The sequence below is a fragment of the Natator depressus genome, chromosome 1 (genome assembly GCF_965152275.1).
Source record: "Natator depressus isolate rNatDep1 chromosome 1, rNatDep2.hap1, whole genome shotgun sequence".
In the NCBI taxonomy this organism is placed as follows: Eukaryota; Metazoa; Chordata; order Testudines; family Cheloniidae; genus Natator; species Natator depressus.
In genome coordinates, this window is record NC_134234.1 from 62,658,313 (window position 1) to 62,682,013 (window position 23,701).

A 23,701-nucleotide genomic window follows, 5' to 3' on the forward strand; every position below is an offset into this window, starting at 1 on the left:
TGCAGACGTCATATCACGGCAAGCATGGAGCCCGCTCAGCAAACCATCACCGTATGTCTCCTGGGTGCTGGCAGATGTGGTACTGCATTGCTACACAGCAGCAGTTAATTGCCTTTTGGCAGCAGACAGTGCAGTATGACTGGTAGCCGTCATCGACGTAGTCCTGGGTGCTCTTTTAATCGGGCGCCTGGGCAAACATGGGAGTGACTCAGCCAGGTCAGTTCCCTTTTAAGTTCCGTCTCATGGCGATTCAGTCCTACCGGCAGTGCACTGTCTTTTAACCTCCAGCCAGCAGAAGATGATGGCTAGTCGTCATACTGCACCATCTTCTGCCAAGCACCCAGGAGATGATGACGGCTAGCGGTCGTACTGCACAGTCTGCCTCCAGCAAGATGTATAAAGATAGATGAAGTGGCTCAAAACAAGAAATAGACCAGATTTGTTTTGTATTCATTTTCTCCTCCTTCCCTCTGTGAAATCAACGGCCTGCCAAACCCAGTTTTGAGTTCTATCCTTGAGGTTTTGAGTTCTATCCTTGAGGGGCCATTCAGTTTCTCGCAAAGCCACCCCCTTTGTTGATTTTAATTGCCTGTAAGCCAACCCTGTAAGCCATGTCGTCAGTTGCCCCTCCCTCCATCAGGACAACGGCAGACAATCGTTCCACGCCTTTTTTCTGTGCAGACGCCATATCATGGCAAGCATGGAGCCCGCTCAGATCACTTTGGCAGTTAGGAGCACATTAAACACCACGCGCATTATCCAGCAGTATATGCAGCACCGGAACCTGGCAAAGCGATACTGGGCGAGTAGGCGACGTCAGCGCGGTAACGTGAGTGATGAGGACATGGACACAGACTTCTCTCAAAGCAGGGGCCCTGGCAATGTGGGCATCATGGCGCTAATGGGCCAGGTTCACGCGCCGATTCTGGGTTCGGGAAACGCCGATTCTGGGTTCGGGAAACAAGCACAGACTGGTGGGACCGCATAGTGTTGCAGGTCTGGGATGATTCCCAGTGGTTGCGAAACTTTCGCATGCGTAAGGGCACTTTTATGGAACTTTGTGACTTGCTTTCCCCTGCCCTGAGGCGCAAGAATACCAAGATAAGAGCAGCCCTCACAGGTCACAAGCAAGTGGCAATAGCCCTGTGGAAGCTTGCAACGCCAGACAGCTACTGGTCAGTCAGGAGTCAATTTGGAGTGGGCAAATCTACTGTGGGAGCTGCTGTGATGCAAGTAGCCAACGCAATCAAAGATCTGCTGATATCAAGTGTAGTGACCCTGGGAAATGTGCAGGTCATAGTGGATGGCTTTGCTGCAATGGGATTCCCTAACTGTTGTGGGGCCATAGACGGAACCCATATCCCTATCTTGGCACCGGAGCACCAAGCCGGCGAGTACATAAACTGCAAGGGGTACTTTTCAATAATGCCGTAAGCACTGGTGGATCACAAGGGACGTTTCACCAACATCAACATGAGATGGCCGGGAAAGGTACATGACGCTCGCATCTTCAGGAACTCTGGTCTGTTTCAAAAGCTGCAAGAAGGGACTTTATTCCCAGACCAGAAAATAACCGTTGGGGACGTTGAAATGCCTATATGTATCCTTAATTAATTAATTAATTAATGACATGGCTCATGAAGCCATACACAGGCAGCCTGGACAGTAGTCAGGAGCTGTTCAACTACAGGCTGAGCAAGTGCAGAATGGTGGTAAAACGTACATTTGGACGTTTAAAAGCGTGCTGGTGCAGTTTACTGACTCGGTTAGACCTCAGCGAAACCAATATTCCCACTGTTATTACTGCTTGCTGTGCGCTCCATAATATCTGTGAGAGCAAGGGGGAGACGTTTATGGAGGGGTGGGAGGTTGAGGCAAATCGCCTGGCTGCTGGTTTCGCACAGCCAGACACCAGGGCAGTTAGAGGAGCACAGGAGGGCGCGGTGCGCATCAGAGAAGCTTTGAAAACCAGTTTCATGACTGGACAGGCTACGATGTGAAAGTTCTGTTTGTTTCTCCATGATGAAACCCACCACCCCTTGGTTCACTCTACTTCCCTGTAAGCTAACCACCCTCCCCTCCTCCCTTCGATCACTGCTGTCAGAGGCAATAAAGTCATTGTTGCTTCACATTCATGCATTCTTTATTCATTCATCACACAAATAGGGGGATAACTACCAAGGTAGCCCAGGAGGGGTGGTGGAGGAGAGAAGCACCAGGAGGGGTGGTGGAGGAGGGAAGGACAAGGCCACATAGCACTTTAAAAGTTTAAAACTTTAAAACTTATTGAATGCCAGCCTTCTATTGCTTGGGCAAGCCTCTGGGGTGGAGTGGCCAGGTGGCCAGAGCCCTCCCCACCGCGTTCTTGGGCGTCTGGGTGAGGCGGCTATGGAACTTGGGGAGGAGGATGGTTGGTTACACAGGGGCTGTAGCGGCAGTCTGTGCTCCTGCTGCCTTTCCTGCAGCTCAACCATACGCTGGAGCATATTGGTTTGATCCTCCAGCAGCCTCAGCATTGAATCCTGCCTCCTCTCATCACGCTGCCGCCACATTTGAGCTTCAGCCCTCTCTTCAGCCCGCCACTTACTCTCTTCAGCCCGCCATCTCTCCTCCCGGTCATATTGTGCTTTCCGGCACTCTGACATTGTCTGCCTCCACGCAGTCGTCTGTGCTATGTCAATGTGGGAGGACACCATGAGCTCAGAGAACATTTCATCACGAGTGCGTTTTTTTCGCCTTCTAATCTTCACTAGCCTCTGGGAAGGAGAAGATCCTGTGATCATTGAAACACATGCAGCTGGTGGAGAAAAAAAAAGAGGCAGTGGTATTTAAAAAGACACATTTTCTAGAACAATGGCTACACTCTTTCACGGTAAACCTTGCTGTTAACATTACATACACAGCACATGTGCTTTCGTTCCAAGGTCGCATTTTGCCTCCCCCCACCATGTGGCTAGCCCCTCCCCCCTCCCTCCCCCCCGGCTAACAGCGGGGAACGTTTCTGTTCAGCCACAGGCAAACAGCCCAGCACCTCTGTATGTCCTCTTAAGAAAAGCACCCTATTTCAACCAGGTGACCATGAATGATATCACTCTCCTGAGGATAACACAGAGAGATAAAGAACAGATGTTGTTTGAATGCCAGCAAACATACACTGCAATGCTTTGTTCTACAATGATTCCCGAGTACGTGCTACTGGCCTGGTGTGGTAAAGTGTCCTACCATGGTGGGTGGAATAAGGCTGCCCTCCCCAGAAACCTTTTGCAAAGGCTTTGGGAGTACACCCGGGAGAGCTGCAAATGCCAGGGCAAATTAATCATTAAACATGCTTGCTTTTAAACCATGTATAGTATTTTAAAAGGTACACTCACCAGAGGTCCCTTCTCCGCCTGGCGGGTCCGGGAGGCAGCCTTGGGTGGGTCCGGGGGGGACTGCCTCCAGGTCCAGGGTGAGAAACAGTTCCTGGCTGTCGGGAAAACCAGTTTCTCTGCTTGCTTGCTGTGAGCTATCTACAACTTCATCATCATCATCATCTTTCTCGTCCCCAAAACCTGCTTCTGTGTTGCCTCCATCTCCATTGAAGGAGTCAAACAACACGGCTGGGGTAGTGATGGCTGAACCCCCTAAAATGGCATGCAGCTCATCAGAGAAGCGACATGTTTGGGGCTCTGACCCGGAGCGGCCGTTTGCCTCTCTGGTTTTCTGGTAGGCTTGCCTCAGCTCCTTAAGTTTCACGCGGCATTGCTTCGAGTCCCTGTTATGGCCTCTGTCCTTCATGCCCTGGGAGATTTTGACAAATGTTTTTGCATTTCGAAAACTGGAACGGAGTTCTGATAGCACGGATTCCTCTCCCCATACAGCGATCAGATCCCGTACCTCCCGTTCGGTCCATGCTGGAGCTCTTTTGCGATTCTGGGACTCCATCATGGTCACCTCTGCTGATGAGCTCTGCATGGTCACCTCTGCTGATGAGCTCTGGCCAGCATGGCAAGCTGCAGGTGACCATGCAAACAGGAAATTGAAATTCAAAAGTTCGCGGGCCTTTTCCTGTCTACCTGGCCAGTGCATCTAAGTTCAGAGTGCTGTCCAGAGCGGTCACAATAGAGCAATCTGGGATAGCTCCCAGAGGCCAATACCGTCTAATTGCGTCCACAGTACCCCAAATTCGACCTGGCAAGGCCGATTTAAGCGCTAATCCATTTGTCAGAGGTGGATTAAGGAAACCGATTTTAAGAGCCCTTTAAGTCGAAAAAAAGGGCTTCATCGTGTGGACGGGTGCAGGTTTACATCGATTTAACGCTGCTAAATTCGACGTAAACTCCTAGTGTAGACCAGGGCTTAGTGTTAGGAAGGAGAATGCACTTTATTTCTTTTCAAGCAGCAGTAAGAACTACCTTGCAATTGATCCACCACTTTTAGTCAGAACTTCAGTCCTGTGTTGGTGGAATGACTCTAATTAAACATGCAATTGCCAGAGCTCTACGCTTCCCCATCTTTCCCACTCCTGTCACTGGCAGCATTAAGGGTAGGTATTTACCCATTAACTGTTCGAATGAGTGCTAGTGAATGAAACAAAACTTTGGTACCTCAGCTTTTCATGCCTAATATACTAGGTGTAAATCATTCCAACAACTGTATATACAGCAGCCTTGGCACTGTTCTTTCAAGATACTATTTAACACAGTAATGTGTGTATTTCAAGTTAAGAGAAGCATATAATCATATTATTTCCAATGGTTTAGCAAATGTGCTGCACCTGGCATGGCTTGGAAGTTCCATAGGGTGCTGAATAAAGGCTTAAGGAAAAATTTAGTTAATCATTTGTCGCCGCATACAATAAAGAGAGGTTCATGCACTTACATTTTGGAGATGTATACCAATGAAATCCTGTAAGGAATATGCCTCTGCTTTAATTCCCCAGAATGAAGAGGGGAAATGTAATTCTGAGAAATTTTGAAATGGGTAAATTATTAAAAAAAACAAAAAGGTATCTAGCTAAGACTCCTTCATACTGCTGGAGGCTAGGCTTGGGAGTAAAAAGCTGAACAGACTAATATTTCCCTTCAGTGTTTTCTTGTTTTTTCCCTTAAGAATAATTCATTTAGAATAGGTTTCAGAGTAACAGCCGTGTTAGTCTGTATTCGCAAAAAGACAAGGAGTACTTGTGGCACCTTAGAGACTAACCAATTTATTTGAGCATGAGCTTTCGTGAGCTACATCCGATGAAGTGAGCTGTAGCTCACGAAAGCTCATGCTCAGATAAATTGGTTAGTCTCTAAGGTGCCACAAGTACTCCTTGTCTTTTTTCATTTAGAATAATTTAGTTTCTTAAAATTATGCAGAATATACTTTAGAAGGACAGAGACTAGATATGAGTGTGTACATTTGTAGGGGTACATTCACTAAAGCTAACTCAGTGAAGTTATATCTCTCTGTGCCTGTGAGGATTCACCTCTATTGGAACCAGCATTTCCTCCACCATTCTCCTTAGGGAACTGGCTTTTCAGTCATATGAGGGTTCCAAAGGAGGAACTTTGGCACCAGTAGCTGAGGAAAGGCTGTGAATCCTCTCATTCCTTCTGGAGTTGTAATAAAGCTAACTGAACAAGACTACAAACACAAGCCACTGTGTAAAAGTCTGTAAACTCTCTAGACATCTTACTATGCTGAACAAAAATGTGTCATCTCTAGATAGTATGGTGACAGGAGTACTAGAAATGCCTGTGATAGACAAGGTGGGTGAGGTAATATCTCTTATTGGATCAACTTCTGTTGGTGAGAGAGACGAATTTTCAAGCTTATGCAGAAGTTGGTCCAATAAAAAATGCTATATTACCAACCTTGTCTCTAATATCCTGGGACTGACATGGCTACAACAATACTATATATGATAGATAAATCCATCTACATCAAGAGTGCACCCAGGTCTATGTCAAGGGACAACCAAAAAAAAACCTCCACACTTAATTAGTGGCAAAACTTGTTGATCACAGAAAGGGAGTCGCTCATCTATTACTTTCCATCCAAGTTAGATGTATCTTCTTCCTGGAGTGACCTTCACATATGTGGTCTGACCTTTTACCCCCTTTCTGAACGAAGATCTCCCAACTAATTACAAAGAGTTCTTGTCGCCTATTGTAAAATCTAACTAGATGTTCTGCTGTTGTTGGAAAGTCAGTTTGTTTTAGGTAGAAAAGACTGAGAAAAGGGTATGTGATAGGAATATCTCAGGCTGAGAGAAGTATTGGCTATATCACAGGTATAGATGAAGGTTAGATCTCATATGCAAAACTCCCATGGATAATGGTGAACCTGGTTTTGGGTGGAAAGGTAGAGCAATGGATGAGAGATTTTTCTCTGGGAACAAAGATGCTCTCTTCATTTTTTGGTCCTTGATTTAATAAAACAACAGGCCTGTGAAACGAGAAATGATGTGTGGACTAGTTGAAATCTGTGTGGGGAATGGAGAAAAAGGTGTACATAGGAATTTTGATTGTGTTAAAATGACAAATGATTTACCTGATTTCATAAATGCTCACTTGGTCATAATTACCAATATTGTCTCTTTGTGCTTAAACTGTGCACATTAATAAATATTCTAACAATTAGGGGGGTTCAAACAATATATTTATTCAGTCTAAAAGTATCCTAAAGAGTTCATTTTATCCATCTGTATAAAAAGGCAGCCAATAGGATGCCTTTATTGCTCTCATGTGGATAATTATGACCTATTCAAAAGTTTAGGCTACCTGTTGGGCCTTTTGCTTTATGACCCATTTAACATCATGGAGCACAAAATCTAGTCGGTTATTGACTAAAGAGTCCCTACCCTCCATCACAAATTCCCTCTGCAACAGAAAATAACTTTTCCTGGTGTGGAGAAAGTGAATAAGGAAAAGTTATTTACTTGTTCCCATAATATAAGAACTAGGAGCCACCAAATTAAATTAATGGGCAGCAGGTTTAAAACAAATAAAAGGAAGTTCTTCTTCACACAGCGCACAGTCAACCTGTGGAACTCCTTGCCTGAGGAGGTTGTGAAGGCTAGGACTACAACAGGATTTAAAAGAGAACTGGATAAATTCATGGAGGTTAAGTCTATTAATGGCTATTAGCCAGGATGGGTAAGGAATGGTGTCCCTAGCCTGTGTTTGTCAGAGGGTGGAGATGGATGGCAGGAGACAGATCACTTGATCATTACCTGTTAGGTTCACTCCCTAACAGTGGGTTGGATAAACCTTTGGTCTGACCCGGTATGGCCATTCTTATGTTCTGTTTTCTTAGAAATGGCAGTGAACATGATGCTTACATAGAGTGCTTCTGAGTCTATCAGGTAAACAGCCATTTATTTATTTAACAGAATACATATTAGGTATCATCCCCATGAATCAATCACTGTATGCATGAGTTTTTAAATATCCTTATTGTTTGCCTGAAAATTGGGAAGTGAAGAAACAATTCTTGCCCATCAATTGTGTGTGTGTGTGTATTCCTAAACAAAAATCTGATAAAATTAACTTAGGGTTGAGAGTACATATCAGTAATTTAGGACAAACTACCTTATATTTAGGGATGTTGTTATCCAAAACAAGCACTATAAATTCAGAGTTAAGATTAAACCTAACCTGTTTGGATTCCTTTTAAGGCATGGAAATACACAGTTAAAGTACCCAAACAACCTTAACTCTGCCTTCTAGTGACACCTTTTAATAACCATATGATTATAATAAGACATTTAGTGTTTATGGTTCCAAATTAAACAAAACTTATTTTTAAAGACTTTTTTCCTTCTTCCCATCATGGTGTCACTATAGAGCAGAGTTCAGATTGTTGGTTGTCTAGCGGTCATTAAGATAATTAGGAACAAAAAGAAAGATCTGAAATGACCTATTTTTAAAATTAATTTAACATAAACTAATTAACAAATTTACTTGTAAAATTCATTCTTACTCAAAGGCTAAGTGCTGTAATTTTGGGGAGACACTGTTATTTTTCATACGTGGTAAAGTAGTAGAATCCCTGAATAAAGTGCAAAACTCAGATTACCTTAGCTTCAGAGCTACAACTGGTGCCTCCATAATTTATATGTGTTTTTTTTAAAAAAACACATTTCACAGTCTCTAAGGTGCCACAAGTACTCCTTTTCTTATTTCACAGTGGGTTACTGCAGACACATCCTTCATCTTCAATTGCTATAATTGCTCATAGAGATAATGCACTGTTTAATGCGGTCAGCTCTGTAGGTCATAATAAACCTTTTTTCAGCTCCTTTCTATCACCATGAGGGTATAAAAATCCCAAAATTGGACCTTGTGTTTGATTGATGCCACTGATTTCCAATTTATTGTTGTAGTTACTGTTCAGTAATTTCTTTCATTAGATTTTATAATTTCACGGCAGTAAGTAAAACAATCACATTTAATAATATGTAAGCAGTGACACATTTACACAAGTAGTGTTGTGAATGTAATTCTGGACCTAATTCCAAACATATTTAACTAGCTGAGACTCAATTAACACATGACAGAGTACCCCTTTCATATATTGCCTGGCCAGCATAGGTCTCCATATTGTACATATTACAGTATGGCATAAATTAAATAGCTGATTGGCACAAATGTAATACGGAAGACCTAATTTCATTGTGGCATTCAATTCAGTAAGTCATATATCTGAGCTCTCTGAGGCTGTATGTCTACTTCACATTTGTATATATGAAGAGTGATACGGTTTTTCTTCTTTGTTAGTTTATATCACTCCTAGTATTGGGAGTATCTACTGTAATCAGTAAGAGGAAACACAAATATATATCAGTCCTGTAATACAGTGAGATGTTTAAAAAGCCAGAACTGTGTGATCGAGTCAGTTGGGGTCTTATCCTGTGATTTGTGGCAGGCCTTTAACTCCCTTAGAATTTGAGGGCCCTAGACAGCTTGTCCAGATCAACCTATTAACTTCATTGGAAATTGTGTCTTCACAGGGACTCAGGATCAGGCTCATATGCAGCATAGTAGAGGATGACAATTCTGCTGTTTGTGGGTAGGAAACCCTGAAGAAAGGCAGATAAAATGGAAAAATAAATCCATATCTAGAGCATGAATCACTAACAAGTAAACAAACCTAGACACACACAAAAGAAAGACATGCCATGGTTACTGCAGAGCTTGTGGTTGTGGTGGAAACCAGTCCTCAGAGCAGGAAATCTTAAAAGAAAAATTTCAAAATATTTTCCAGCTATTCTGCTGTCACCCTTACCTCATAGCTACAGCTCAAAAGACTTTTGACTGAATTCATCTGTTATTTCACTTAGCTGTGATATGCACAGCATACTATGCAAAATCTTAACAGTAATGAATAAAGTTTGTCATTTGCCTACAGTTATAAGCACATAATGAAATGGCACAAGTTTCACTTTCAAGAAAAATTGAAATTTCACTATAGTTAAAACCTGACTAAAACAATCAAATTATTTAACTAGTTTGATAAAGGCATGCAATGAATTCAAAAGAAATCTCATCACAAGGGATAGTTAGCACTTCTACTGGCAAATTATCTATGTATGTGTAACATGCCTAACTAGATCCTTCCCCTACTTGCATCTTTCAATTTTCCTGACTCCAAATACATCTCCTGAGCCCCCAATTGACTGCTTAACTTTTAACAGTCAATTACCTCAAGATGACTCCCAACCTTTGGTTGTATTTTTGTTGAGGGGTGATCTTAGCTCCAGCACACACTCTGCTGCATTTCACCTAGCTCTCTTTAGAACTGTCACACAGTGGAGGATCCAGTTAATCAAAGGATGCACAAATTTGATCTCTCCCATTATAAAAAATCCAGCTTTGATCCCATCTCCCTTCTCTGCTTCATCTTCAAACTCACTGATCATGCAGTCTACCACCTTTGTCTTACATACACCTTTATCTTCATTCAAGATCCCATCCAATCTAGCTTCCACTCCTACAGTCAATTGAAATGGCTCTCACCAGTCTCTGAGGACCTCTACCTGCTATATTTCAGGAACTCTTCCTCCTCCTGCTTGAAATATCAGCTGCCGTTGGTGTCGTTAACTAATTCTTCTCAAAATTGTGACTTCCCTGACTCTGTTCTCTCCTGGTTCTCCTCCTACCTCTAAGATTGCTTCTTCAGAGTTTCATTGGCGGGGGGATACTCTTCCACTCTCCCACTTTCTGTGGAAGTCTCAAAGCTTTGTCATTGCTCACTTCCCCTTTCTTCCTCTCTGGATGGTGTCATTCACTATCATGGCTTTGACTATTATCTTTATGCTGATGACTCACAAATATACTCTGGACCTATCTTCTTCCAGCCAAACAAAATTCTCAGCCTATCTTTCTGACTTACCTTTATGAATGTCTAGCCGTTAGTTGACCCTTAACATGACCAAAACTGAGCTCTTCATCTTCCCCCATAACCTTCTCCTTCCTCCCTGTGTCTTAATATTCCAAGTCGTTCAAGTCCATAGTCATGTTTTCATCTTTGATTCAGCCCTCCCTTTTGGTCCAGGTCACTGTAACAGTTAATACACATCACTGTTGTTATATACCATACTAGCACTTTGAGTATTCCAAATATTCAAACAAAAACATCTGCTAATTAAATACAGAGAACTTAGTAAGGGCAAATTGCTAAACTAAGACTAATTCTAGACCGCTCGCTTGCTCTTTCTCTCACTTATTTTTTTTGTTTTGTCTGTTTTAATTTTTTAATAGAAATTAAGATAATATTGAATATTTTGCTGTGGCTAAGAGCAGTAAGACAGATTGTTAATCAAAGTAAGAGCAATAGTGGTGCCAAATTCTTAGAAAAAGCTAATGTATTAATTAAATTGCTACAGAGTGTAAGGGTACGTCTGCACTTGAAAAGTGGATAGATGCAGCTTATGCTGGCAAAACAGGGCTTTATAATTTTATGTTAATTTTAAAATTGCAAGCACTAGCTAGTATACAATTCTGTCTCAAACTATAACTTTCCAATAGTAATATGTCAAAAATGGCTGTCTTTCAAAATAATCAGCACTTTGTGAACTTTGCTCAATGGAAAAATAAAGTACCAGCTGAATATCACTAAGTACACCAAAATAAGCTGCATAAAGCTTCCCTTTGTAGGATTTTTGTTTATTTTCAATAGAGAAAGGGTCCATGAGGGCCAAAGTGCAGCGAATTTCCCATGTTTTTAGTTTCTTTTTGAAGAATAAATATTTTCATTACATCTTGTAAGGCCTTCATTCTTTTTTTTTTTAAATAAACTCAGCTATTTTGGTGTACCCATTGACTTTGGTATGTTTAAAATGCTAGTCAAGCAGTTACACTAAAAGGTACTGTTTACTTTATCCTTAAAGGCACCCACTTAAAAAAAATTATACAGCCCACTGAAAGTAGGACAAAACACTGTGGTGTGCTTTTGAAAGTCTGTTTTTAGTATGCAAATTTTAAATTAATGATATTTATCAGATTAGATCTTTATTTACCTTTATTTCACATTGATGACATGTTTCACAGAGGGTGTATTATACATTTATGAATTAATACAAATAATATGAGGATGAAAAAAAGTTATTCTTTGAACTGTTGCCAATACACTGTTTTTAGAATGTGTTTTCAGATCATAGGAACATTTGGAATTCCTGTCAGTGTTGTGCTGAGTCTGCAGCACACAGTGAATTCAGGGATTAAATTATTCTGCAGCTCTGATGGACACCCTGCTAATGCCAGAGAACTTGTTCCTTAATGGGCTGTAAAATTGTGTACTCTCAGAATGCATCAATTTTACATTAAAATAAATGTAAAGTAAGTATATGGGTGGGAAGAGTTCATTCACAGAAGCTAGATCAATTTTATTACCTACAGTTCTGTGTCATTATATTTCAAGTAACAGTAAATAGCTTTAATTTATACAAAATTATTACTATAAAGAAAATGTATACATTAGGAATTGAGTCACTATATGACTCAGAGGAGTGGTAACGGAGAGTCATTCTTTTACCTAAATGTCTCCAATTTGATGCTGTCATTACCATCCGACAGCTGTTTGGTGTTTTTTGTGTCCATTGAGCTGGTGGGCAAAGTCCAGCCCCCCAGTGGACAGGTGTGCATATCAGAAAATCACCATTACAAACATCACCTTTGTTGGCAGACAGGCCAAGGATTAAATGAGCGTGTAATTTGAACTAACCTTTTATTTAAGAACAGGGTTCAGGCATGTTGGTAGACAGATGCAGAAAATTTGCCTATTTGTGAGTGAAGAGAGGTCAGCCTTCAGGTCTTTGAAGCTGGCATCTTGAAACCGGTCACTGATTTGTAGTTTTAACATATTAGCTGGTTGAGGTGACGCCTCAGCTTCACATCAGCCAACCAACACATGTTAAAACTATTTCTTATCCTGTCTGTGTTCGGATTTTAAAAGTGTTAGTTATCACATTTTAAATAAACACCTTTTTTCCTAGTGTGGACAAGTCCCAAGACTGCTCTGTGGTTTGGTTGGTTTGCAGTATTCTAAGAGCCTGTGCAGCTCTGACCTTTCTCCTCCTGGCTATTTTTTTTTTTTACATGTTTTGTATTTACTGGCCTATGAAATAATACATCTCTTGAGTTCACTCTGGGCCTATGGTTCCTAAGTAGGACACAATGTATTATCATCATGCCATCACGATGGTCATAGAATTCATGCTGGGTATAATAAGAAGAGATATTTTCAACTTACTTTCTTTTTAATTTCACAGATAACCATTGAGAGAGACAGTGGTTTGGATGTGAGCTCCCCTAAGCATGGAAAGATAGATCTAGACAACATGCCCCATGTTGGCGGAAACACCTGGGCTGGTGGAACAGGTTAGCATTCGTTGTGTTCTCGTGATTTGCGTGAGTCTTTGAAGGATGTCTCAGATACCTTTGGTGACAGTTCTAAATTTCAAAAGTATTTTATCATTAAATTATTTTCCTGCTGTCAGTTTTAAATCCACACTTAATGCATTCTGTGGAAGGTAAAAAGTTCTTCAGAATCATATAAACATAGATACCCAGGACCAGGCAAGTAGGTATTAGAAATCTTTATTTCTTACACTTTGGTTAAGGTTGTTAATATCTGATTCCATCCATCCAAAGAGTTCAGTGTCTCCTAATTCTGAATGATATGACAGCAGTCACACTATACACAGTAGTGAAAACCATAGGCACACAAACAACAAATTTTGGAGTTATATTGGCACCTTAGAGACTAACCAAGGTGCCATTAGTACTCCTTTTCTTTTTGCGAATACAGACTAACACGGCTGCTACTCTGAAACCTGGAGTTACATTGTTAATTTACAGGAAGCAAAGTTAATAGTTTTAAGGGCTAATAGCTTTGAGGACTTAAAGTAGGAGTTAAGTGGAGTGTAAGCTCTCTGCACAGGGGTGAATTTCATCTTTGAAGAATAAAGGGCCTTATTTTGATCGCAAAATAGTATAAAACTGGAGTCAGAACTCCGCTTTACCATGGTATTACTTCACTTTTGAAAGTACACAGTTATTTGCAAATGCAAATAACATATTTTCTGTGGGACTTGGGGTGGGGTGATAGTGGAGGTTTTAAAAGAGGAAGATTTATGTGATAGTTATGACACATTCTTGATTTTCATATCATCTGTTCTAGGTGGGAGAGACACAGCAGGGCTGGGCGGCAAAGGTGGGCCCTATAGACTGGATGCTGGCCACAAAGTTTACCAGATATCTCAAGCTGAGAAAGATGCTGTTCCTGAGGAGGTGAAGAGAGCTGCAAGGGAGATGGGTGAAAAGGCCTTTAAACAGAGGTTAGTATTCAAATTTTATTTCGGCCTCCAGTCTGCCGACCACCCATCCACACCAAGAAGAATAGCTATATGGAAGCATTATAACAAAGATGGCTGAAATTGTTCAGATGAAATTACAGCAATCCCAGAAGAGCTCTTTGTAAGCTTGAAAGCTTGTCTCTCTCACCCATAGAAGTTGGTCCAATGACAGATATTACCTCACCCACCTTGACTCTCTAACATCCTGGGATCAACACAGCTACAACAACACTGCATACAGTAATCACAGCTGTTTACCAGTACACCTTCATACTGTTTCACAGTTTAAGACAGGAAGTGAAGAAAACTATATCTAATTGAAACTACACTGTTAAAATGCTAGGGTGATTTGTGTGGGCAGTTTGTAATTACCTGAGTGAGAATTTGGCCAGGTCCTTGATGTAAATGCTCCTACTCTTATGAAAAATGTCATAACCATATACAAATTCCCATTTAAATTATGAAGAATTCAGATTATATACAGATGGTAAAAATCCACCATTGTAAAGCTTCAGTATCCAACAAACAGTCCCTTTAAACTGCTTTGAAAATTATCCTTGAAAAGCAAAATGGCTTATTTTTAAAGGATCTAGGGCCAAGTCTTTGGCTCATATAAATTGTCATAACTTAGATGACTTTCTTAAGAGAACCAGAGTTCTTACCAGCATTAGCATGATGTGTAATGGCTTTTAGATGCATAGTGTGTCAGGTTCTAAGACCATGCATAGAAATTCAGCACGTTTCTGCTGACTCACCCCTAGTGTCAAACTGTGGTATGTTGCATAAAGATGCAGAGTTCTTCTTGGCAGCCAGACCAAGTGGGTTCTATTATTTCCCGCCCAGGCTATAAGACAGTTTGAAAGTGTCACTGGGACAGAAGGAACTACTAGATGGAGAGTAAAATCCTAGAAACCACCAAGTTCTGGAGAAGCTCCATCAGGAACTGACATTTGCTGTTATTTAAGCAGTGTGGGAATGCCACTTGCTTACACAGATATATAAACAATTTTTATTATTGTTTTCTTGGGGGTATTAAATGTAGAATGTGCACTGCACTGTTGAATCATTAGATTTTTGTTTAATTAACAATTTAGCTCTTTAACACTCAGCTCAAAACTTTATTTTCAGCAGTATTTTATTACCAAATTGCCTATAGTGTTCTATGATCATCAAAGGGGTTAACACTGAATTCAAAGCAGTTAAGACAAAGAAAACAAACACTATATGAGAGCTGCACAGAAAATGATAATGGAAAACAAAAGGAATTGGAGAGAGTCCAGCGGAGGGCAACATAAATTATTAGGGGGCTGGGGCACATGACTGAAAAGGAGAGGCTGAGGGAACTGGGCTTCTTTAGTCTGCAGAAGAGAAGAGTGAGGGGGGATTTGATAGCAGCCTTCAACTACCTGAAAGGGGGTTCCAAAGAGGATGGAGCTAGGCTGTTCTCAGTGGTGGCACATGACAGAACAAGGAGCAATGGTCTCAAGTTGCAGTGGGGGAGGTCTAGGTTGGATATTAGGAAAAACTATTTCACTAGGAGGGCGTGAAGCACGGGAATGGGTTACCTAGGGAGGTGGTGGAATCTCCATACTTAGAGGTTTTTAAAGGCTGGCTTGACAAAGGTCTGGCTGGGATGATTTAGTTGGGATTGGTCTTGCTTTGAGCAGGGGGTTGGACTAGATGACCTCCTGAGGTCTCTTCCAACCCTAATCTTCTATGATTCTATGAAACAAAATGGCTTTTTAGAAAAACTTACTTCAACTGGCAATATGTACACCCACCCCAGTTTTATTTCCTTTTTGTACAATATTTTATTCATTTATTTATAGAACCTGATGTTGGTAAATATTTTTACCTCACTGTTTATATATCTCTGTTCTTCAAAATGACTCAACTATTGCGGTTAGCTATGAAATATTTTAACATTTTGTAGCTTTTTGTATTATACATACAGATGCATACACACACCCCTCTCTACCTCCCTCCAACATGCTTTTTATGTTTTTTCCCTTCCCCCAGTTACCCCTTTTCAGAATATTATCCTTCTTACCGGGGAAGGCTAGCGCCTACTGATAGATGACATGGGAATGTTGCAGCTGCGCGCTATATAACCTGAATATCTGCACCATCAACAACTCATGGATTATTAAAGTCCCAGGACTTATACCAGTGGTGGGCAACCTACGGCCCATGGGCCGCACATGGCTCGTCAGGGTAATCCGCTGGTTGGCCGCGAAACAGTGTTTACATTGACCGGCCGCAGGCACGGCTGCCCGCAGCTTCCAGTGGCTGCGGTTTGCAGTTCCCGGCCAATGGGAGCTGTGTGAAGCAGCAGCCAGCACATCTCTGTGGCCCTCACCACTTCACACAGCTCCCATTGGCTGGGAACGGCAAACTGCAGCCACTGGGAGCTGCAGGTGGCCGTGCCTGAGGACAGTCAATGTAAACAAACTGTTTTGTGTCCCGCCAGTGGATTATCCTGACGGGCCGCAGGTTGCCCACCACTGACTTATACACACAGTACTGTATTTGGCCCACTCTGGGAGCTTGAAACCACATTGATTCTGTATAACACTGCAGCTGTCCTCCTTGGACTCTCCTCTCCCCTCCGAGATAGCTGGGCCTCTGTCCCTTCTGACTGACGCTGACGAGTTGGGCTGCTTACTTGGAATTTTGTCTGGAACTGGACCATGGTTCTTGGCCTAATTATCCTTCTCAAACAGTTCAATCAGCTGTGACTTGGTTAGCTTTTCCAACACAACCTTTTCTTACTAAACGGCTGTATAATCTTCCTTATGGAGCCGATTAAACACCATTTGCCTTACTGTTTCCTTTGACTTACCACGTTTTAGCTGTTGCAGTAACTTGTTGCGAAATACTACTGTTGTATCCAGTACCTGACAGTCTGTCACCAGCTATCATGGATCTACGTGGGGTTTGATGTCCTAGCCTTCAGACAGTCCCTTTGGGTGTACTCCTATTATTGCCAGGCTTTCAGTTTGGCTTTTACAAGGATGATGCAGTCTCATGACTCCAAGTCTGGGCCCTTTGGGTCACAACACCCTTGTTTATCATAGTGCACTCTCCAGTAAGTCCAAATGAATTCAGGCTCCTGTTAGAGACTTTACCCCTGCAGGGAGCAATGCAGGGCAGCCTTTTCAGAATAAGTCAGCATTTATTAGTCAGCTGAAATCAACCCTTTGAAAGTCCTTAGGTTTGCATGGAAATGCCAAGTTTAAGTCAGAGTCTGCATTGACTGAAGCAATTGCTCCAACTTTCCATGGTTTGCTGGAGTCCATTGTCTATCTGTGTGCAGCTTAAGCCCCGGTTTGTTCATACCTGATCCCTTTGGGTAGTCTACACTGGAATGTAAGCCTGGGCTCAGACTCCAGCCCAAGCAGGATAGATGGTGGTGACTCCTTGTTGCTGGCTCCAGTTGCCAGAGGCATGCAGACCCAAAACATGGCCCTGCACGATGTATTAGAGGCTGCAACAACTTCCTGTAAACTACCATGGGATGGGCAGTCAAGTTTTCTTACACTGCACCACAAACAAGGGCTAGAGTGGCTACAGCTCGGGAGGGTGCTAGGAAGCCTGGGATAGACTGGTTTGACTCGGGCCTGCGACGTACAGTGTAGATGCATGAGTGCAGGTGGGAGACCGGAATCCAGAAATTCTAAATCAGCATAGACTCTCAGGCCTTGACTTACAAACACCAAGTCTGCATGCTTGAGCCCCACACACCCTGGGCTTACGTTGCAGTGTAGACATATGCTTTGTCTCCAGATGCAGCTATGCTGTATTCACAAGTTAATGTCCAGTCCTTGGGTCTTCCATTGTCTCTCCATTTATCTGTACTGATTCCATTCAGTTCTTGATGGTGCATTTTGGTCCCACCCAGACAGGCTGACACCTATATGATTCCAACATCTCTCTTGTTCCTCTTGTCCCAGAGTAGAAATTAATCCCTTCACACTCAGTGGCTAGACATACAAAGTCAGTAGGTAAACTGAATAATGCTTCATAAAAATATTACAAAAATTCCTCCAAGCTCCACATCTCTTCCCCCTTTAAGAACAAACTGAGCGGGATTACTCCCAGTAATTTAGAGACAGTCAAGCACCGTGGGACAACACACAAGCAATAATATTTGCATTCCCCTTAATATGAATTACTTCCATAATCATAATTATGGAGGGTTATAGTCCATAACAACCTGGCTTTAGAAGCTTTTATATGATTGAGCCAGGCAAGCGATCCATATACAATAAAGTGCCACCCTTACAGATCTTCTTCCATGCATCCTCTTACGAGCCCACACAGTTGCAAGACATTACTTTTCAATAGTTGCATAATTCTTTTCCCTGGGGAGCAGTTTTGTGCTTAGCTGTGCAAATGGATGTCTCTTCCTAAGCATTAGTCTGCATCAACACAGTGTCTGAGGTATCCGTGAAGACCATAAAGGGTTTGTCAAAATCTGGGTTTACCAGAACTGGATCTTTGCTTAGGGTTTCCTTCAGTTCACAGAAAGCTTTTTGACACTGTTCCATCCAAACTACTTTGTCTGACTTACCCTTTTATAATTCACTGATAGGAGCAGCTAGGGAGTTAAAGTAGGGGTACAAATCTCCTGTAAAACCCCACCATCAAATAAAGGAGTGGGCCTGTTTTTGTTTTTTTTATTTTGAGAGCGGGTCAGTCCTTAATGGCCTCCATCTTTGCAGGGTCTGGCTTCATGAGACCACTCCCCAGACTGTGTCCCAGATAAGTCGCTTCTACTACTCCGCTTTATACTTTTCTACCTTTACAGCCAGTCCTGCCTCCTTAAGGCAGTGGAGAAGCCTCCTAACCTGGGACATATGTTCTTCCCAGATTCGGCTAAAAATACAAATGTTGTCAACATATGCCAAGCAAACTCCTCCATTCCCCTCAGTAATCTACAAGACATTGAAAGGTGGCTGGTACCCTCTCCAGGCCAATATAAGACCACAAACCTCAAAAAGCCTTATCAGAATGGTCATGACTAAAGCTCCTGGCACTACAATACTGCAAATAATAAATAATAATATTACTGTCAAGTTTACTGAGTGGTAATAGGAACTAGTAAGGAACCTGCTACATAGTCCAAGAAAGGTTGGGGTCTAGACTAAGGAAAGAGTGAAGTGAATTGCAAGATTCACTGTTTATATGTAATTATCTGAAAGGACTACTTAAATATAGTGCAGCCTGTTTAGCAGTTCTGAGTGGGAGGCTAGGATTTAAAATTATCACTCCTGAAATTTCCTGGCTGAAATCTACTGGCTATGGAAAACACATCAAATCACTGACATTATCAGTTGAATAAAAGTGGTCTCTGTTTATTCTGCTACTCTCCACCCCAGTTTCAACTTCTAGAATCCCCTGAGAGTTCCACATACCTTACAAGAGATTTTTCAGAAAGCTGTTACAACCTGTCATATTATTTCCAGTTTTCATCGTAACTAAAATAACACATGGTGCATTTTTATGTGTAATGTGATCATACTATTCATCCATACCTGTAAGCACAATGTGTTTTTTGAGCTCTCAAAGATCAGACAACTTATGCAAAACCTCAGATATTGCATAGCTCTTTTGCTGAACTGTTTTTAATTCTAAACTAAGCACTGTGGTTTTCTTATTAATCTTGCAGTATAATTCCCCTCTGTAGGGAGAGGATAAATGGTACAGCCACTGTAACTGTAGACATCAAACTAATAGACTGCAGTCTGCTGATTGTATCATTTTTCATGCAACATCCACCTTGACATTTGAGACAATCCTCTGTAAATATTTGGAGGGACATGTGAATGTTAATAGAGTAGTGTAATCAAGCTACTTCTGGCAGGTGGACTTTCATAGTGGATGGTCACTGTTGTGATAATTGGGCCTATAAATTTACTCTCATGAACTCAACTGTAAAAAGTATGTGAAAGTTCACAAGTTGTCACAATAACCTATAATAACTAGTGTTGATGGGAAAAAATACAAAAAGGAGATAAAAAAAGCTGAATTAGTCTAAACGAAAAGGCCTACTCATATTGTTCAAGGACTGTTAAATTCATTTTTGGTAAAAACAGAATATGTGGAACTGGAAATTAATGAACCAGAATTGGTGTGTCTGATATTAGACTTAATTGATGGACAAAATAATGAGGGGATGGGCTATTCCACCCACCATTCCCTTTGTGGGTTCTTAAAGAAAGACTTTGGGTGGGTGGAATAGAGAAGAACCAGATGGAAGCTACTAGAGTGAGCTTCTCCATCATGGCTGCCTCCCGCACCATGTCCTGAGACCCTAGACCAGCTTTGTCCTAATTCTGAGGTGTCTTGACCAAACTGAGGCAGAGAGAGGGATCCAGATGACATCACCACCCCTACCAGCTCCAGCTGAATCCCAAACCCACCTGAGATGAAACGGGATCTGTCGGACTTTAGCAGCAGCTGCAGCAACAAACAGCTCCAGCTCATCTCAACTAACTACTTCTCTTTTCCTCAAAAGGACAGATTTACCGTCTTCGGTACCATCTTAGAGACTGTCAAATGGGTTTTTTTTTCCTTCTAAAACTCTCTCCAGCTAAAGGGAAACGGAACAGAATTTAACACTATTTAATGTTGGACAGTTATGTCCACACCTTGGCCCATTTATTCCATCTAAATTAATGCAATATTTTTGGCAGCCCAATGTGTGACTCTCTCAGAAGATGGCACTTCAGCAAACAAGCGATTATTTTCAAAGTTCATTTCAAACAAAACTTTGTTTTAAAATTTTTAATGTTTAATGTAAGATTTGTATCCAGCTGAATCCCAGATGTGTCCGAAACACCACCTGAGATAAAACGGTATTGGACTTTAAAACAGCAGTAACAACAGCTCTAGCTCATCTCAACTAACTTCTTCTCTTTCCCTCAGAAGAACAGTTTTTACCTTCCAAGAGACTCTGAAACAATGGGGATTTTCCTTCTAAAAACTCTCTTCAGCTAAAGGGAAAGGGAACAAGAATTGTGGTTAAAATGAAAGCCTTACTTAATACTTTACATTTCAAAGGTTAAAAGGATTTTTAATGGTATGTTTGCCATTATACAAAGCAGGCTGAGGTCTCTGTATACCAAACTTCAGACCTTTAACACTGTTTAATGTTGGGCAGTGAATGATTATGTTAATACCTTTGGTCCATTTGTTGCATTTAAATAATACAACATCGCATAGACTACTATAGTAAAACATGATCTTTAGTTTAATATTTAGGAGATACATTTTCTCTGGGTTGCAAAGGTATTAAACTCAGATTCCAGGAGTCACCAAGGTAAATGCCAGTGCACAATGTTGTTTGCAGTAGCCGTGTTGTTCCCAGGATATGAGACACAAGATAACTCTGCTACACACTAAAAACCATGAACTCAGCAGAGACTGGTTTTATGGATCATCACAACACCACACATGCCCTTGACCCGCTTGCTAACCAGTAACTGCCAACTTCATTTTAAGTGGTCTCTTTCAGCATGTGTGAACACCTTATGCTTTACAATCTGTCCCAACTTGTATTTAGCTTAGACGCAGAGCCGTCCTTACCCATGTGCAAAGTATGCAGATGCGTAGGGTACCAGGAAATTTGGGGCACCAAATTTCCTGGTGCCCTGCGCAGCTGCTTGCTGCTCCAGCCCCTGCCCCGCTTCTTCCCCATGGCCTCCACCCCAGCCCCGCCTCTTCCCACCCCCACTCCACCCCTTCCCCAAAGCTCCTGCTCCGCCCCGCCCCTTCCCGCCCCTGAGGAGTGCAGCAGGGCTGGGCCTGCACTCACTGGCTTGGGGCTTGTGGGATGGCTATGTAGGGCCCCACAATAGCTAGGGACGGCCTGCTTAGACACTCTGGTTACCTTCCCCACACCTAAACAAGAGCTCTGTGAAGTTGGTCCAATAAAAGATTTTACCTCACCTATTTTGTCTCAGTGCACAGTATTGAGAGTTTTCCTCTTCCTAGCTATGGTGCTGTAATAATCTTCTGTAACGACTGTCTCACAAAGTGTATAATTCAGTGTAGAAAAACATTAGATCATAGTAAAGAAAACAAAGTTGTAATCTTTGTTTCAACATTATTCATTAAAGAACTGATCCAACTCCCACTGAAGGCAATGGGAGTCTTTCTGTTGCTTTCACTGCAAGTTGGATTAGGCCCTAATGCAGTAGTTCTCAAACTAGGGCCGCTGCTTGTTCAGGTAAAGCCCCTGGTGGGCCGGGCCGGTTTGTTTACCTGCTGCTTCCGCAGGTTTGGCCGATCGTGGCTCCCACTGGCCACAGTTTGCCACCCCAAGCCAATGGGGGCTGCAGGAAGCAGCAGCCCTAGTTTGAGAACCACTGCCCTCATGCATCTGTAGAATTCATGTTACAATATAATATGCTTGAGGCAAGTATCTTGTAATAGCAAATTAAGTTTTACCTCACCTAGTCTACCTGCAGTTTTTGTACCACTTTAACTATATTTGATTAAAAACCAATATTGTTAAAGCAGTGCAGCCCCCTGGCGTGGATGCAATTGTACTGGTATAAAGGTGCTTCTACTGGAAATAAGCCATACAGATATAAACACCTTTGTACCAGTGTAACTGCATCCACAGTAGGGTGTTGCACTGCTTTCACTGTATGCTTAGAAACAGATAAAGCAGTAGAACATGTGTGTGTAGACCAGCCCTACAGGAAATGGTATAAAATATATATACCAGTATCAGCAGCTCAGAAATAATTCTCTATTTTAGACCTTCTAACAGCACTAAGCTCTGTGTTCTGCCTTCTTTGTTTAGGAGCAATTCTTTTAAACATTTGTTCAAAACTTTCCATTTGTTCTGAGGTTTCTTTGTTTTGTAAAGGGTATTTAAAAGGTACTAACTAGTTTTAGGTCTACCAGGACAGACTTGCAGAGCACTACTTAACCTTATCTTTGTGTTAAATGTTGGTTACCCAGAATGTTTAAAATGCATTACAAATGAGGTAAAAAATACACACCTTAACAACTCCCTTTATGTACATATAGCAACACCTGAGCAAGCAACTGTTGCGTAATTTTATCACAGTTGTTAAAGTATATGACTTGCAGCCTAATCACTAAAACAAGGATCTGAGACTGCTAAAGGATTAGTACCCTCCATACATATTAAATGTGATGTAGGCTTTGTGGACATCAGTTATTAACTGTCTCTTCAGAACTCAACAAAAGCAGCTGCTACTCCTCAAAGTCTGTCCATTGTTGTTTGAGTTTAGCTATTGTGACAAAGTTCCTCCTCTGCTTTGGTGGGTCCTGCGCTTTTTGGCGGATTTACTCACCTCAGAGGTTCATGGCAGCCTTCAGTTTGGCCACTTTTGCTAGAGGCTCAAACCTGCCATTCACTCAGCTAACCTCATCACTGGCCAGCCTGGGGGAAATGGAGAACAGTCTCCTCAGTCTCTGTTGTCCCATCTAGTGGGTCGGGGACAGGCCAGATCCCTTTCCAAATTAGACCTTCCCTTCTGGTGTTGCTCACAGACCAGATCAACTCCTCCTGTGTCTAATCAGGAGTTGGGTGGGGATGGGAGGAACACCGGGTTCCAGCCCAGGGCCCTGTGGATAGCATCTGTCTATGTCTCCTATATCAGCTGCATGACAGCTACAGCTCCTTGGGCTACTTCCCCATGGCCTCCCCCAGCACCTTCTTTATCCTCACGGCACGATCTTCCTTCTGAAGCCTAATCATGCTTGTACTCCTCAGTCCTCCAGCAGCACACCTTCTCACTCCTTGCACACCCTCCACTAACTGATGGGAGGTCCTTTTTAAACCAGGTGTCCTGATTAGTCTGCCTGCCATAATTGATTCTAGTATGTTCTTAA

The 23,701-nt window shown here is 42.0% G+C and overlaps 1 protein-coding gene across 2 annotated transcripts in view; it reads left to right on the top strand.

The window, feature by feature from the left end:
* VWA8 (von Willebrand factor A domain containing 8) overlaps positions 1-23,701 on the top strand; it is a 285,585-nt gene that overhangs the window by 236,700 nt on the left and 25,184 nt on the right. For both annotated transcript variants that reach the window (XM_074961437.1, XM_074961449.1), the window contains exons 38-39: positions 12,740-12,848; positions 13,651-13,807. In XM_074961437.1, the coding sequence (XP_074817538.1) occupies positions 12,740-12,848; positions 13,651-13,807 (266 nt within the window). The remainder of the gene's footprint in view (positions 1-12,739; positions 12,849-13,650; positions 13,808-23,701) is intronic.